Source organism: Astatotilapia calliptera, chromosome 20, assembly GCF_900246225.1.
Source record: "Astatotilapia calliptera chromosome 20, fAstCal1.2, whole genome shotgun sequence".
NCBI lineage: Eukaryota > Metazoa > Chordata > Actinopteri > Cichliformes > Cichlidae > Astatotilapia > Astatotilapia calliptera.
The window spans coordinates 23,618,301-23,637,223 of NC_039321.1; the positions used below are offsets into that span (position 1 = coordinate 23,618,301).

The 18,923-nt window shown below is 40.2% G+C and overlaps 1 protein-coding gene across 2 annotated transcripts in view; it reads right to left on the reverse strand.

Moving 5' to 3' along the window:
* The window catches only part of sema3bl (sema domain, immunoglobulin domain (Ig), short basic domain, secreted, (semaphorin) 3bl), a 62,395-nt gene extending 43,761 nt beyond the window's left edge, over positions 1 to 18,634 (reverse strand). For both annotated transcript variants that reach the window (XM_026153636.1, XM_026153635.1), the window contains exon 1: positions 18,266 to 18,634. In XM_026153636.1, coding sequence (XP_026009421.1) covers positions 18,266 to 18,374 — 109 coding nt within the window. In that variant the 5' untranslated portion in view covers positions 18,375 to 18,634. The remainder of the gene's footprint in view (positions 1 to 18,265) is intronic.
* Positions 18,635 to 18,923: the final 289 nt, after the last annotated feature.

The following is an 18,923-nucleotide window of genomic DNA, read 5'->3' on the forward strand; positions in this document are numbered from 1 at the left end:
CCAGCTTCACCTCACCTCTTCTGCGTCTCCACCACACTCAGTCTCTTCTGTCTATCCATCTTTAATGTCCTTACTTGAAGTCATTTTTGAATAATAGAGTCTTAAGTTTCATCTCTTGTTTCTTTCTGTCTTCCTGTCCCTTTTGCTACTTGATCTTTATTCCTTGTCTCTCTTCTTTTTATCCATCTTTTTGCGCAGTCTATATATACATCCACAAATTCATGACAGCATCCATAGTGAAACATCTGTCTTCAATGTGCATTATTTCCCTAAAAGCAGTCAGCCAGTGCTGCACTGACAAACAGCAGATGTGCCAAAGCAAAGCGACACGCGAATGAGCATCTGGTTTCACTGTGTCAACCCTCACGCAGTCTCACCCGCTGCAAAGATGTGTTTGCAATAATTTATTATTGATTTGTTTACATTTCACTCTTCTGCACAATCGGTCTAAGGCATGCCCTGGTGTTTGTCAAATCTACACGTCAGACGTGTGGACTTTGCAATCTCATTCACTGCTCCTGTTTTGCATACTACTCTTTGATCCAGGAGCCTGTGCAGTGAAGGAAAGAGCATGAAAAGGAGGAGAAGTGAGGTAAAATTGAGGGTACCACCACTGCCTGAATAGATTTTAATTTGGTTCTTAACTAGGAGGTATCACATGTTCTGCTGAGAAAACTTATCTGCAACTGTTTTTTCCATCATGTTAAGCAGTATGGCCTCTCCGTGTGGAGTTTGCATTACCTGCGTGGGTGTCTCTCTGATGTCCAAAGGCATGCACGTTTGGCTATCTGGGGGCTCTAAATTACATGTAGAAGTGAAAATTGTGTGTCCAGATTGGATCCTACTTCATGTCCAATACACGCTGGAGAATGGATGGATGGACTATGACTAGACCACTAATAATGCTGCCAACTTGCAGACTCCCTCAGAGCAGTGGTCGGATTTTGCGGTCAGACTGAGGTTGAAAGGCTGAAACACAAAAAGTAACTGGACCTGGACAATCAAATGAAATGAATGAAACCAAGAAGTTAAAAAAGTTGGGGAGATTAATGACACACTATTAAGCAATTTTTCTTTTAAGGTTAAAAAAAGACACTAAAATTCGGTAATTGTGGATTAGGAGTACATGCAGTATTGTGCAAAAGTCTTAAGATGTCACTTTCACATACTGCTCTTCTGCTATATTTGAACTTTTAGGTCTGGAACTTCTTCTTTTGTCCCCTTTGTTTAAGGAAACCACACTGAGATATGCCAAAAGAGCCATGAAATCTTTGGGAATCAGCTTGTTGGTGCAAAAATACTGTTTTACGCCTGTCCAACTCTGTTATCTTTGTCATGTTTCATTAATTTTAATGATGAAAAGGGAACAGAATTTGTGATAGTGATGTGGCAGGCTAGTAAAAGCAAAGGGTCTAAAGATACAATTTAAAATTTGTTCTTTGCTAACTTGTCTCTTATGTGCAGACACAACACACAACACGGAGGGTACATCCCATGGGTTGTATGCTTTAATGATTCAAAAGTAAGTGCTAAATGGCTTTACAAACCAGAAATGTTTCTCTGAAAATAGGCAAGTTAATGATGAGACTGAAAATGAGTGAGCTGTGATCTTGAGCGGTGTCTTAAGACTTCTGTGCAGCACTGTATGTTGCTGTGTGGGTCACTGATGTCTGGTGCCACAAAGTTTGCTTAAAATTTTAAAATATTGCCAAACAAGTGAATAACAATGAAAAGAAGCTTTCATGTGCAGCAAATATGCCTTTTTTCAATGAGTACCTGTACAACTTATTATCACACACACCATATTTAAGGAGTGTCTATGCAAAGTCGCAATATTTAGGAGGGATTATTAACACAAAATCTCAATGGTAAACCTAAGAGTCAGTGTTTTATTGCCAGCAACACACACTTCTGTCTGCACTGTCCGCCAGTCTGCTGCTGTCATTTTCATGGCTCCATTTAGTGATGAAGAATAAATGTAAGAAGCTGGTTTGAACTGAGAATTTTATTAATGGACTATCGGAAACAAAAGAAAAAGTGGGTTAGATAACAAAGTGAAGAAAATATAATATACAAATTGGGCACAAGCAAAGTATAGGTACAAGCTATGTTACGATATATATATATATATATATATATATATATATATATATATATATATATATATATATATATATATATATATATATATATATACAATATTCGTATCGATATTGAACCGTTCGATACAGTGCTTTCGGTTCGGTACGCATATGTATCGAACAATACAAAATTTGTAATTTATTTTATCAACTTTCCTTCTGACGATGCTGTCTGTGTTGAGCGCTCAGTGAATCTGCGTTCGACTGCTCCGCCTAGGGTCGACAGTGCAGCCTAGGCGGAGTAGTCGAACGCAGATTCACTGAGCGCTCAACACAGACAGCATCGTCAGAAGGAGGAGCGCAGGGCAAGCTAGCGAGACAGAAGTTAAGCTCTCCTTACAACATGGACCTCCCCCACCCTCATTCAGATCTGGCGTTTGGAATTATTTTGGTTTTCATGTGACGTATGACCCTGAAGGTAAGCGAGTCATGGACTAAAGTAAAACAGTATGTTGGATGTGCCATGCAATGCTCAATTACATGGGTGGGAACTAGTGTGTTAGCGCAGTTAGCTCGTTAACGTGTTGGCCGTCTAGCCCCATGCACGGGGCGATCGGCGGTAGCTCGTTAACGGAGATTTGCCGTGTTGTGGCGTTAAGGTCATTTCAACGAGATTAACCTGAAAGCACTAGTGGGAACACAACGAATATGACTGCACATTTACGCCGACATCATCCTAGTGCAAAGACAAGTGGAAGCAGAAAAAAACCAAGCAAGCATGCTACTAACTTTAGCCGAGTCATTTAGACAGCTGTTTAATATGCTGCTGAGAATATAGCCCAGAAGAAGCGGATAGTATAGCTTTTATTTTGGAAAGAGACATTTCTCTGTAATAAACTCTCTTTTCCAAAGATGAGTGATTCCTCAATCAGATACAGGGCTCGCAATATCGCTAGCCCGACGTCCCGGAGCTAGCGATTTTTTCAGTCGGGGTACCAAAATCTATCTCTGCCCTGCCCGTCGGGCTTTTGTAGGAAGGAAAAATATATGTCAATGCTTTTGCATTCTTTCGGAAATGTAGCTGGGTAATTATGTCATTGGCATCGGTGAGCCACTGTCAATATGTGACATATTGAAATCGCGTTTGAATTTGCGCTTGTTTTTTTGCTTTCACTTTGCAATCGCGTGAACTGTGTATAGAGAGCGACAGCACTGATCTGTGAGTGATGATAATTTGTGCACCAATTCCTCTGACATCGTCTTATTAATTGTTAGCTTACTATGCAAACATGACAAGTGAAATCTCCCGCAGCTTAAACATGTGAGAGGTTGATCGCGCAGAGAATCGCTGAGCTTATGTGAGTGCGTGTGTAAAAGCAGCAGGATATATATTTGACTACGATGACCTGGATGACTGAGAACCTTCACAGACAGATATATATTTTAGTTCTGCTGAGCCAAATAAGACAGGTCAGGGTGAAGAAGTGACAGCCAAAGAAAAGCTTACCACAAAATGGAGAAGTTATGACAAATCAGACTATAAGGCAAAAAGAAAGTGCAGCTTTATGGTTTCATGGACAAAAGAATTTCTGTGGCTGCAATATGACGAGCTAAATAACCAGGGCTGCACATAAGTGGTCCGCAGGTGCGTATTCGCTGTCAAAATAAAAAACACGCACAAGGGTTAGGGTTAAATTTAAAAACTGTACTTTTGAGTTAAAATATATATTTATAATTTTAATAAATGACAAATTAAAAAGGCACGAACATTTTTTTTGTATCGAAAGAATATCGAACCGTGACACCAAAGTATCGAACCGAACCGAACCGTGAATTTTGTGTATCGTTGCACCCCTAATATATATATATATATATTAGGGGTGCAACGATATTCGTATCGATATTGAACCGTTCGATACAGTGCTTTCGGTTCGGTACGCATATGTATCGAACAATACAACATTTGTAATTTATTTTATCAATTTTCCTTCTGACGATGCTGTCTGTGTTGAGCGCTCAGTGAATCTGTGTTCGACTACTCCGCCTAGGCTGCACTGTCCAGCGCAGATCCACTGAGCGCTCAACACAGACAGCATCGTCAGAAGGAAGAGCGCAGGGCAAGCTAGCGAGGCAGAAGTTAAGCTCTCCTTGTAACAGGAAAATTGAACCTCATTCAGATCTGGCGTTTGGAATTATTTTGGTTTTCATGTGACGTATGACCCTGAAGGTAAGCGAGTCATGGACTAAAGTAAAACAGTATGTTGGATGTGCCATGCAATGCTCAATTACATTGGTGTGAACTAGTGTGTTAGCGCAGTTAGCTCGTTAACGTGTTGGCCGTCTAGCCCCATGCACGGAGTGATCGGCGGTAGCTCGTTAACGGAGATTTGCCGTGTTGTGGCGTTAAGGTCATTTCAACGAGATTAACCTGAAAGCACTAGTGGGAACACAACGAATATGACTGCACATTTACGCCGACATCATCCTAGTGCAAAGACAAGTGGAAGCAGACAAAAAAAAGCAAGCATGCTACTAACTTTAGCCGAGTCATTTAGACAGCTGTTAGCACATGATTCTCCTTATGCTGCTGAGAATATAGCCCAGAAGAAGCGGATAGTATAGCTTTTATTTTGGAAAGAGCCATTTCTCTGTAATAAACTCTCTTTTCCAAAGATGAGTGATTCCTCAATCAGATACAGGGCTTGCAATATCGCTAGCCCGACGTCCCGGAGCTAGCGATTTTTTCAGTCGGGGTACCAAAATCTATCTCTTCCCTGCCCGTCGGGCTATTGTAGGAAAAATATATGTCAATGCTTTTGCATTCTTTCAGAAATGTAGCTGGGTAATTATGTCATTGGCATCGGTGAGCCACTGTCAATATGTGACATATTGAAGTCGCGTTTGAATTTGCGCTTGTTTTTTTGCTTTCACTTTGCAATCGTGCAAACTGTGTATAGAGAGCGACAGTACTGATCTGTGAGTGATGATAATTTGTGCACCAATTCCTCTGACCTCGTCTTATTAATCGTTAGCTTACTATGCAAACATGACAAGTGAAATCTCCCGCAGCAAGCTTAAACATGTGAGAGGTTGATCGCGCAGAGAATCGCTGAGCTTATGTGAGTGTGTGTGTAAAAGCATTTCAGTTCTGCTGAGCCAAATAAGACAGGTCGGGGTGAAGAAGTGACAGCCAAAGAAAAGCTTACCACAAAACGGAGAAGTTATGATAAATCAGACTATAAGGCAAAAAGAAAGTGCAGCTTTAAGGTTTCATGGACAAAAGAATTTCTGTGGCTGCAATATGATGAGCTAAATAACCAGGGCTGCACATAAGTGGTCCGCAGGTGCACATTCGCTGTCAAAATAAAAAACACGCACAAGGGTTAGGGTTAAATTTAAAAACTGTACTTTTGAGTTAAAATATATATTTATAATTTTAATAAATGACAAATAAAAAATGCATGAACATTTTTTTTGTATCGAAAAAATATCGAACCGTGACACCAAAGTATCGAACCGAACCGTGAATTTTGTGTATCGTTGCACCCCTAATATATATATATATATATGTATGCACATGCATACATGTCTGATAGTATCAGTGTTATTGTTGGCTCGGCAGGAGAAAAGAACACATCTGATGCCTATTAGACCCCCTGAGCTACAAAATACGCGCTAGTAGGGCACACATGCATGCCATAATGAACCAATAAGGTCAAACTATCCTTGTTCAAACCACATCTGTGCACATCTGAGATGACAAAACTTACTGTCAGACGCTTTCTCTAAATATTGCTCTTTGATGTTTTATTTTCACGAGCTCTGATACCAAAAAACGCACACACCCACATCCACAAACAGAGGCTCATTACACTGCTGACAGACTTCCCAGGGTATCATTAGATCTTGGCTGTATATTATTGCAGAGTGCCAAATATCTCTGGAATCCGCTGCGTGCACAAAAAGTCATCTCACAATGCTTCTCCTTCTCTCACCTCACCCACTCCTCCTGGGCTTCATCCTCCTCTCAAGGATATCAGATTCCCTCTCATCCTTTACATTTTTCCTCCTCATTTTTACAAGAGCTGGAAAATTCCTCAGAATTAAGAACCTCTTCCTGACTTATGTCCTCGCTTTTTTTATTTCCTTCTTGACAGCATATGCAAAGAAAAAAAAATGCACAATGTAATTCTGCTACATTTACTGTTAACTACTTACCTATTGCATTTGACGCTTCATCACAGACTTTACTTTTCTCTGGGTTGATTTGTTTACATTATGGCATGCTTGAATTAGGTATACTGTTCCACAGAGTTTCACCTTTCCTTTTTCTCTCACTTTTTCTTTCACTTTTCTATCACTTTCAGCTCAGATTGCCTCGCATTTATTGATAATCTGAACATTTCTTTCAAAAATTTGTCTCAAAAAACTTATGAAGCAACTTAAGGCAACTTTTGTTGTGATTCGGTACTATATAAATAAAACTGAACCGAGTTGAACTGCAAAATTACTCAAAGCATTCAGAAAAAAGAAGACTAAAACCAAGAGTCACTCTCTGCTGGTCATTAGAAGGAATATGTCTCTTCGTTTGCCGCACTTTTTGTAGGTCAGTGATGTCCATCTATTATATACAGTCTATAACACTTCCTAAAATATAACCCATTTATCTAAAGCCTATTAGCAAACTGACACAATAAACAGATTAAAATGGTAAACACAAGCTTCAAATCTTCATCTTCACATTGTTTGAAAGGATCCATGTTAGTCTGTTTGTGCTAACAACCAAACTAAATGTGAGTTTTACTCAGAGTAAAGAATAACTTTCAGACCTTTGCTGAAAGTTATTCTTTTTTTAGTGAGGTAATCAACCTCTTCCCATTCTACAGATTATCTGTTTTCTATAAATGAGTTATAAAAAAAATGTATCCTCAAGAACAAAACTGAGCATAGCACTGAATTTCAGTTCACAAATACTGCAATCTGATATTAAGATCTTTTTTAATAACAGCTGTGATTGTAGCCTCTGTCACATTCTCACACAAAAAACACTTTTCTATACTCATGTATGTAAATTGTGTCCTGTAAGATAATTATTTGGGGGGGGGGGGGGGGGGGGGGGGGGGGGGTTCTACTCATTTTGCTGAAACTGGAGAAGAAATCTAACTAAATATGTAATTTTTTCATGCAGCTTGCACATATCACCCATGTGCGATCTATTTAAAAAAATTTTACGCAATTATTTTGAAAGTATTAATTTGCAGCTATTAATTCCCACATTACATTTCCCCAGGATTTATCCTGCAGATAACTCATGACAAAATAAATCCTGGGATTTCCTGCCAACCTGTTACTGCTCCTCACTGCAGATGTCATTCTACCCTCACAGCTCACATTTTAATGCAGCCAGTCCTTTATGACATGTGATAAAAACTGAGATGAATTTCAGAAAGGGAGCACAATCTTACGTGGGATTTTCAGTTTCTTTATTTTCTTACTTCCTGAATCTTCCTTCTGTCACAAAATTCTGACACACGCGTGCACGCACGCACACACACACATGCACGCACGCACGCACACACACGTACGCACACACACGTACGCACACACACGTACGCACGCACAAGTAGTCAAAGCATCTTCTCCCTAAGTCGTCTCAGGATGCTTGTCAGTATTCCTGTTATTCGATCTTCCCTCTTGGTCCAATCAAAACACAGCGTAGGGTGTTACCTCATCACCCTCAATTCCCATCAGGTCACCCCCCTCTTCCCTTATTTCATCATCTCTACCTCCTCTCTTTCTCTCCTTATCTTTCATCCTCTCTGACAGCCAGATGCTTTCTTTTTATCCAGCTTTCTATTTTGTCCTCTTTCACCTTTTCTTCCTACTCCCGTTTTTAATCCACTCTAACTCCATTAATCAATTTTACCACACACTTTACTCTTTATGTCTTTCATCCAAACTGATCCCTCATAAACTCCATATCTCCTGGCCTCAGCTTTCCTCCATTCTTTTCATCATCCTTGCTTCTAACCTCTCTTAATCTCGCTCTTTCTCCCATTGTTTCAGAAATCCTTCTGTCTTTTCCTGTCAGGCTCTTATTTAATATCACTTCATCAGTCCTACATCACACTTAACTGTGTGAGAGAGAAAAAAACAATGCTGCATCTTTCTAGATTTTCTCCTCAGACTCAGCTTTTTAATTTACAGTTTTGCTCCCAGCCATTGCTCCCTCGATGCCTCCAAATCTGTATGAAATTCTGTGATGTCACTTGTTTTTGCAAAAACAATTCAACCAGATTACAGCTGGCCTCACCCACGCTTTATCTAAATGCAACAAAATGAAGACAAATATGCATTTAATTCCTCATTCCTAAATCAAATCCACTGATTAAATGATTTTAGGACTACTGAAGTAGCTCTGCTGTAATCTGCTGCTGCGCTAATGAAGATGAACGATGTCGCTGCGCTGCAGATCATTTCTAAAACATACAAAATATTTCAAATTCAGTTTTGAAATGTAATAAAAAAAACAAAAACAACAAACTGATTGATTTGTTCTGTTGTAGCAAAACGAATCAGGATTCAATTAAAGACAGAACGCTTAAAATCGGACAGCTGGTTGCAATACACGTTTGGCTGTCACAGTAGCAAACACAAAGATGCATTCACGCATAGAGCCTTCCTCTGGTATAAGTTAACGGCCATGTTTGTATGTTTGCAGTCGCTGTTTAATAGATCCATCAGTCCACAGTGGAGTCCTTTGTGCTGTGTTCTTCTTGTCAGCAGCTCTTGTGGAACTAATTGACTGCTACAAGCTTGAGTTTGTTTGTTTCGGTGGCAGGGGTGAAGCATCTCCCTACATGTGGCTTGTAATGCCCCTCGCCCAGCATTAGAGAGGGCTCTGACCTGTTTATCTGCCATTTCACTTTGGCTTGGAGCCAAAACACTGAATGGTAGCACACTACAATGACGTGAGTGGGCAAGAGGAACCCTCTTTGTCTCTTAAAGGGTTTTTGTGTCCTTTTTTGTTTGCTTCATTTCTGCTGGAAGACTCAGCTGTACCACATTTCTATCTGAAATGCTTACTACTCCCTTTATGTCTCCAGAGAAAGAATACATAAGCAATGATAAATTCATTTATCTGTCTCAGATCAAGAAAATGAGTGGCTGAATGATGTTTGTTCCTCAAGCTGGAACAGCAGGACTTTGTATGAAAAACACTGGCAAGGCATCTGTCATTTCAGCACCACAGCCCTGCATGCTCTTGGCAGATGATGACATGCTGGAGGAGGCCAAGTTCAACATTAGTCCAAGTGAGTACAAAGTTTTCTGTGTGATTTATGTAAAGCTTTTAAAAACTTTGGGTGAACTAACAGTACAGACGATCGTGTAAAATATGTGGACTTTCATTTTAAACCTATATTTCTTTGTTGGCCATAACACAATTATTATTATTTTTTACCTAGGCTGACCATGGACTTCTTGTGATTACAGCATCTTGTTCACTGATTTCAGTTCAGGTTACAGGTTCCAAAAGAGTCTCGCTTGCTCATGCATGCGGCTTGGTGAAATCACCATTTTATTAAAGTGACGGTAACAAACCAACTGGAATGACTTTTACCAGCATAGTTTTATGTTCAAATCACATCACATCTCTGTGTGTGCCAATATCAGTCTCCACATCAATCTCATCCTCATATAATAGCAACTTGACAATCACAAGGTCCTAAATGGCATCATAATTTCATCATGTTGCCTTAAAAAAGACAAAAAACTAACACCTTTGATGATAAAATAGTTAAGAAAATGTTTAACGAGGTCATAAATCACATAAGATGTAGGGTAATTTTCTCATAGGTTTCTACGCAGTCTATTTCTTGCAACCAGACATGCTGCCCCCTGTTGGTCATTAGAAAGGTTGTAGAGTCTCAACATACTGAAGCGATCGTGGCTCACAGAGAGATCATGGCTCAAGAGTTGGGAGTTTGCCTTGTAATCGGAAGGTTGCCGGTTCGAGCCCCGGCTCGGACAGTCTCGGTCGTTGTGTCCTTGGGCAAGACACTTCACCCCCTACTGGTGGTGGGCAGAGGGCCCGGTGGTGCCAGTGTCCGGCAGCCTCGCCTCCGCCAGCCTCGCCTCTGTCAGTGCGCCCCAGGGTGGCTGTGGCTACAATGTAGCTTGCCATCACCAGCGTGTGAATGGGTGGATGACTGGATGTGTAAAGCGCTTTGGGGTCCTTAGGGACTAGAAAAGCACTATACAAATACAGACCATTTACCAAGAAGGGTGTAGTGTATTTTCAATGTCTTCTAACTTTCCTTTGACTACTTTTCCAAGCCTACCTTGAGAGCCTGGACTTGGATGTTTTATGACACTTTTTTGGTCATAGTTTTACCATTTTTCTTTTCACTTTAGTGTAGATAACATGATCTGCAGCTCCACTGATGCTGTCTTCAAGAAGCTGTCTATGATGCTAAGTGCTAATTTGGCAAACAAGCGTGAAAATGTAAGAGACTTCCTAAAAAGCTTTCAGAAAACTTCCTCCTTACTTCTAAGTCTGATTGTTATCAGGAAACAAGACCCAAACTAGATTCAGAGTAGAGAAGACCTATTGTGAAAACCATGGAGGGGGGCGGCTGTGTGTCTTTTGGGTGTGGCAGAGTGTGGAAAGACTAGATAAATAGTTTGTCAGGACTTGAGTCCCCCTCGCTCAAGACAACATAAACCCAGCACTGAGGACACTGAGATTGGTTTTGGCTAGCCTCTTAGCACACATGCACACTCACACATACAGCCATTTACACACACACAACTCTTCTTAACGTGTTAGTCAAACAATTGTGGGCAGCCAGAAAGGCTTCACAAAAGACAGGGATACAGGATACTCCCACTATATGCACAAGACTCACCAGCGCACACACACACACCCTGTAATTCCTGTGTGTAAGTGGCATACTTAGTAATCTACATGACAGATAGTCAAAGCCACATTGTTGGGACTTGAACCCTCAACCTTTGCTTCTCAAAGGGACCAGTGTCTTTCAGTCGTCAGGTTAGCTCCTGTCTTCTCTTTATCCTTCTATCTGTCATGCTTACACCGCTCTCATTTTTCTCTCTCAACCCTTTCAACCTCCTGTCGTTTCCTTTCCGTTTCATTCTCCTAGCCCCTCTCCGTCTTTTATCATCCATTTATCTCTCTCTACTACCATGACCTCTTTTTATCTACCCTCCTCTGGCATTTCCATCTTGTAAAATGCCCCCCCAACTCACCCCAATTCACCATCCTTTTTTCGCTTTCTTTTACAGTCTCTCTATCAAAAATCCCTCATTGGTTTTCTCTCAACATTCACAAATCTTTCATTGATTACCTCTCTCCTTTTCCGTCTCTGATCTTAAAATTTCATTGATGTTTCTTTGCTTTCATGAGCATTCCCCCTCTTCAGTTCATCATTCACCTCACTGATTACTGGGGGCGCATGTGTTAATTCAGAGTTCAGCTTTAGACAGTCGAGCCTTGTAAGGCCTGAGCGCACTGACCTTTTAGGGCATCAATGCAGTGTTTATCTGAACATGTTTTGCACCAGCATTAAGCCATTTAAATCCAACTCTGGTTTATCAGTACAGCCTTGAACTTTAAGTGCTATGCTGGGGGGTTATATTTATCTCCTAAGGATAATGAGTAGGTGCTTATCCACAGAACTGCCATGAGTATATCTTAAAATATGCTACAGCTATGTAAACCTAAAATAACTTTATTATTGCTGTCATCTTTCAGAGACTCGCAGAAAAGTGATGGTTGAACATTTGACAGAATAAGGATGTCTTACTTCATATCAGCTATTCTTCATATTTTCCTAATTGTAAGCAAATTCAGTGAAATGACAAATTGACAAAATTAACACTTACACTGTCTGGCACGAAATCACTGAAATAAAAATGCTCCCTTATGTTGATAAAGGTATAGCACGTATTGCAAATAGGAGAAACGTGCTACTAAAGTCTGGTCAGTGATATAAAGGGATATATTTTAACCCAAAGCATTTTCCCCTAAAATTTTACCAAGACGTTTTGGTGCCTACAGTAAACCTGCCAACATATCAGTCTGCAACAAGATTGCTTAATTGCGTGATTATGTCCCTCGTCACTCTGTATACCTGTTAATGTGGATGTTTGTTGGTTGTTTATTCTTCTTTGTCAGCAAAATTGTGGTGGACTTCTGAAATGATGATGCATTTATAAGATTCTAAGTTTATTGGAAATGTGATGAGGAGGGGTTTCTGACTAAGTGTCAGGAATGTGTTGGACCAACACAGATGCACATCATAGACATAGCCTCCTCCTCCTGGTGTCTTTATCTTTCTTGTCTTATACTGTGCCATTTTTTTCTTGATCCTTTCCTCTCACGCATACACTATTTTTCCATCCTCGCATCTGCGCTCTGAAACCTGGCTCTGCGTTGATATCAACACATGTCTCACACATTTACTGTCAATTCTTATTTCCCTCGTCACTAATTTCTCCATCTGTGTCTTGTCAGTGATTTTGGCTGGTCACCGTCTGAGGCTTGTCACACGAGGCCACACAAGTGACACTTTGAGAGACACAAATGTGGACATCAGATGCATTAGCTCTCTGATTGAGACACTCTCATACAGTTAACTCTGCACACGCACACATAGTCTAGTAGTTCAGTACATGCAGATGTTTACTTTTAAAAGCAGTACATCTATGTATTTAGCAAGGACAAGGCTACGCACGCGTGCACATTACACACTTCATACACACATAAAACACGCACACTCACACATTAGTGCTTTGTATTTATCTCTCAGACACTCTTCACCCCTCATATCATGCCTGTGGTGTTAGAAACATGCAATGTGTTTCTTCTGTCAGCAGGTCTACATACCAGACAGGAAAGGTCTCATTATGTCTCTGTAGCCTCAAAAACAATTATGGCTGATATTCCCGAATGGGACAAAGTACTATTGTGCCTCTTTTATATTTTATATAAAGCACCTGTGAGTTTAAAACACAAACACACATTTCCACCATGACTAGATTTACAGTAATTATATATTATCAAAACATGCATACAGTTTTGAACTACAGTGACATGTGCAGGCAATGTGTTCACTATGTTCTGAAAGCTCAGCTTTGCATACATGCATTTGTGCTTAAATGTTAATCCACACCCTTCAACCAATCACATTTGCAAATAATTTCACAGTGTCAGACGTGTAAATCTTTGAGGCAACTTCTACATCACTCTTATGATTTAAGCTGTAAGTACCTTGTTTTAGTTGATAAGCTTATATCACGACTAACAAATGTGAAAGCTTAGCTTTCGGTTACATATACCAAAACAATGTTTTAAAACAACATTTGCTTTTTGATTGCTGGAGGCTGTCTGTGGGATAACATGAACAGCCCACTCTGACCCATTTGAACAAACATGGACAACAGTTACATGCTGTTTTGATAGGGTGTTTAATGTGCTGTGTGCTTTTTTTGGTAATTGCAGGGTTAGGAACAGTTTACTGCTTATAGTAACTGGGCAGTTCATTAGGTACACCTTGCCAATACCCAGTTGTACCTGCTGTTGACTTCAGAACTGCGTTAATTCTTCATTCGCACAGATTTAACAAAGTGCTGGAAACATTTCTGAGAGACTTTACTGAATAATTATAGGATAGCGTCACACAGTAGCTTCAGATTTACTGGCCACTACATCCCAAAGATGTAGCTGGATTGAGCTCTGGTTACTTTGGAAGTCAATTGAGTACAGTGAACTCACTCAATGTTGAAGAAACCAGGTTGAATTTATCTCAGCAACAACAGAAACAGAGGCTGACTTTGACTTTCAGCACTCGTGATTAGTAGCACATGAGCTTGTCCATTTCAACTTTTCATTAAGACACTAAACACCACTGTTTCAAAGTAACAAGGCAAAAAGAGAAACTCAAAGAAAAGTCCTTGAATTTTCCTGCTGTGTACCGAACTCTTGCCTGAATCCTGGTTTCAGAATTCTATACATAGGTGACTTTTACAGCTTCTTCTATCAAGTTGTTAAATTAAAACTCTGCTGTCTGCCACATCCTGCAGTTATGAAGGCTGTGTGTCTGAGGAAATTACGCACATGGTTTGTTGGCCTAGCAAGTGATGGTGCAGCTGCTTTGATGGGCTGATAGAGAGAAGCAGACACACATCAGAGTGAAAAGAACAGTCCTGCACTGCATCATTCACAAGTTAGAGACTGCAATCTATGAGGCTGCAATACATTCAACAGAACTGAGTCATTTTCACATGTTCTTCTTTTTTCCTTACTATAATGACTGTACGGTAGCGTATTTATGTGTCTGTTTGTACCCTATCTCCTCATTAATCTGTGTGCCAATCCAAATAAAACTTTGCATGAACATCATCCCATATGCAGCAGCAGATCTCAGTAAATGTAGGATTTGCCTCCTTCTGTGTTGAAAGGTTTGCAGATGTGGGTAAACAAGGGGTGATGCGCTCCAGTTGGTGCACCACAGGACAGCTGTGAACTGTGAAACAGCAGCAGTTCAAAGTTCATCTTTAAATTTAAACCTCTAAATGACCTCGTCTATGCATGTTTACAATACCTGATACTCACTTAGATGTTTCTTAGCATTTTGTTAGCACAAGGACAATAATCATACCCTCCATACTTAAATGTTCCATGATTGGAATGGAAAGTAGAAGTTGTGGACCCTCATATGATCCATTTAAATATCACTGGTATAATGCTGCCACTATAAAAAAGTAATTGCAACACATAAACACATGCATAATAAGATCCAGTGGATCATTCTTGGACAAAAACTCACATACAAGGCTTAAAAAAACAACGCAGCACTTTGATTTTGACCCAAAAGCTTAGAGAGCTTTTGAAATGCTTCTTTAGATGCATCTTTTTCTAACTAAGGTGTATTGTACAGCTGAAATCAATAAAGGATCACTACTTTCACTTGGATCAGAACCCTATTTAAAGTCTGTTTCTTGCCATTCCTGCATTTTTTCCAGTTTTATTAAGCTATCTGGACTATTGTTCATGTACGGTAAACTTTAAATATTTGCTATTGAGCCTGCAGGCTAAAGGCTCTCTTGACTGTACGTTAGCATTTTACACAGGCATTTTAGATTTAAACACATGTCAGCTATTACTAAAGCACAAAAAAACCTCTAAAATATTCTTGACTGCCTAGTGCAAACATATATACATTGTAGTTAAAAAAAAAAGAAAGAAAAAAAGGTAAAAAAAAAAAAAAAAAAAAAGCTCATTGGCTTGTGTACTAAACCCTCCAGTCTCATTCCTTTGTTTAGCTTTTTTTCTTTGCTGGACTTTCAATCCAGTCAGAGGACTGGGAGCACTTCAGCTGAATGTGACAAAGGCATTAGGGAAGACTACAATAAATGAGGAGGGTGGGAGAAACTGATGCAGACCAGAGGGAAAAGACCCAAAAGATGAAAGGATGGGAGACGGTTTACATTCCATCTGTTCGGACCATCTCCATCTGACTTGATGACAGATTACACTCCTCCACCTAAGAACAACTAACACCAGTCTGCATGTAAGCATCCAGGCAAAGCCAACTAGGAAAACAAACTCATTAATTCACAGGCTGTAAGCAAAAACAAACAGGACCCTTCACACAGAGAGCTAATGCAATCTGATCAGAATGGGACGCTGATGTGAACGTTTGTGTTTTCAAGTGCACCCCCTGCCTTACGCCAGACAAAGTGAATATTGTGTTAGACACGGTGTGTGTGTGTCTAAAGTCAGTGTGGGATAGTGTGTGAGCACACAAGACCCAGAGAATTCGAACGAATAAAAGAATCGGGCCAGCTGAAGGGAGAGGAGAACAAATGAAAGACATACACAGACAGAAAGAGAAAGAAGCTTGATGGGAGATTTGTATAGATGCTTTGCTGGGAGGGCAGGGAGCCCAGCCAACACATCACACATTACAGACCTCAACGCTGCAGCGTCAGCTCACAGATACATGAACACACACATTTTTACTTTTGCACAATCACGTTTTCAGAAAATATAAACTACAATAAATTCTTAAAATATAGTTTTTATAATGAAACAAGTCACAAGGCCATTCAAATGAAAAAGGAAAATTAATGAAAGATTTGCATGTGCTAATGAAAACATTTGAAACTGGGCGCACTTTGCAACAGTCATTAAAATGCTATTGACGCTATAGCCATGTGTTATGTAGAAAAGATGTTTTATCATTAATTTAACTGAATTGTTAAATTCAACAAACCTTTGAATACATTTTTCAAACTATGGTATTTGAAAAAAAACTAAGAAGACAAGAGGGATCCAAGTACTTTAATGGTTCCTATGAGGTAAAAATGGCCTTCTTCCTGCTTGAACTTCTACTAACTAAGTGATTGAAATGAGATAATGACAGCTTTTCCTGTTGCTAAATTACCTCTACATCCTCCTGGGAATACAAACACCCTCTGGGCTTTTGGGGGTTGCAGTGGCATATGCAGCTGATAGAGCACAAGAGAGCAATATAGAGGGGAAGGATAGATGTGAGGCAGGGGAGAGATTAGACTAAAGAGTGAAATGATGAGACACATGTAGAGGTTATGAGAGATTTGCTTGTAAAAAACAGATGAGGAGGGGAGAGACTTGAATCAATGGGGAAATTATGTAAAATAGGGTAAAGTGATGGGTCAAATCTGAGGTCATGATGAAAGGAAGCAAGAAGCTCCATAATGTTAATCTCGTAAGCAGAGACCTCTCCACACTCCATGTGATGCTCATAAAATGAGAAGTGAGTGTCTTTCGATGGCAAGCTATGAAGAAAAATGGCTCAATATGGATCTGCTTATTGCACCACCAAAGTGAAAATATGGGATTTGCAAACTAGGCTTTGCATGAGCAAATACAGTGAGTCACAATCGTGAGCTTTTTCCATTTCTAGTGTTTGCCTGGGGCCTGACTTTATTTGCGCCGTAACAGAAGTATCTCCTCCCTGCCTCTTCTCCTAAAATGCTAAACAAATTCAGATTTTCATGCCATTTATTAACTTCTGCTCCTCTTGTTGCCCTTTAACCTCAATATTAAAAACCACTTCCATTTTCTCTCCCTATTTTCTATGAGCCTCTCTCGCTCTCTTTCTTCCACTTGTATTTATTTTCAGTCCAGGCAACAGGAAGACAAGCAAGCTCAGTTGGTGACTTTTCCCCTGAAAAAATGAACAGAAGGAAATCCTGTGTGATATCTATCGCTGATGATGATTACAGAATCATTCAAGCCTGAGTGAAACGAAACAATGACAATAGTTTGGCAAAAACCCAGTCAAGCATCACCTAACCACTCATACACTTTACTGCCTCATTATCATTAAACTTGGGTGAGTCATAGACAACAACCGGGCTTAGATTAGAGCCAGGAAAGGAAGAGATCATGTGTGGGAACAAGCCAAAAGATATGGCAATGCTAAGGAAAAATATTTGGTAAACAAGTAAAAATATCTATCATCAAGCAAGCAATTAGTACAGTCATATGTTGGAGAATTGTGATTACGGCAGCGAAACAGCTTGCACACAATGACGCACAAAATCCACCTGTGAGGACGACTGCAGTAAAAACGAAACAAACAACAAAAAAGACCAAGTCTTGCTAAATTCTCCAGTGCTTATAACAATTTAGCAGCAAAAATGTTAATTATCAAACATCCTCGTTTTAGGTACCTATTCCGTCGCAGTTGCCCTCCCTAATAAACTTTTATAGTGAGACGATCGCCGCGGTGTGTCTGACCGCAGAAAGACGAGCCTCAGCCAAATTCTCTCCTCTTGCTGCGCACCCGGCTTGTACTGCGAGCTGTTTCAACCTGCGAACCAGCAAATGCATACATGTGCGTCTCCTAAAGCGCATTAACTCCCTGAAACAGTAGCCCAAAAAAAAAAAAGCAATTTAGCTCTTCCAGCTCAGACCACCACGGAGACGATAAGTGGTTTGAGGAGAAAATGCGCAAAATACAAGAAGCGGTTATTGGAGCGTCTCCAAGTATCAGATAAATATTTCACAACCAAGACTTTTCTCCCGAAAAAAACAAACAACAGGAAAAAACCAAGCGCATAAAATAGTGATGGAGAGCTTTTGCCCATAGATAGATAGATAGATAGATTACCTTTGTGGGACAGTCTCAGCCGTGGCACGTTTAATTTGGTGGCAGAGACGGTGGCGACAAGTAGCGCAACAATAATCATGATAGAGCAAGGTGAAAATATCTTCATCATCCCGAGGAGATGTCCTCCAGCCTTAAGCTGAAGCTGTACACAGGAGCTGTCAAACACAATATTCCCACAGAATTTAAAAGGGGAAAATCCGACGGATCCTTCTTCTCACGATGCCAGCATTTGACTTGGAAGTGTAATTCCCCCCCAGCACGTAAATGGCTCTCTGACACACCAGCTTAGTGACTGAGCCTGGGCTGGTGAGAAGATTTACTGACTCAGCTTCAGCAGTTCACTTCCAACAGCTGCCCCGCAGAAGTCTGTTACAGCCACGGAGAGAGAAATACCACGCCTCAACAGAAGGGAGAGAGGGAGAGCTGTAGTAGCGAGAAGTGACCTTCCCCTTCTTTACGCATAACAGAGCACTCTCCAAACAGACGCACCTGGAAGATGACTTATAGTACAAATTTATCATCATCTGCTAGTGATGGCACTCTAACAGCTTGAACACACAGCTGAGTAAAACTTCTGGAGACAACAATAAAATCTTAACCCCCACTTTAATTCCACCCACATTCTGTAAATATTTCTCAATTGCAGCACATAACAAAC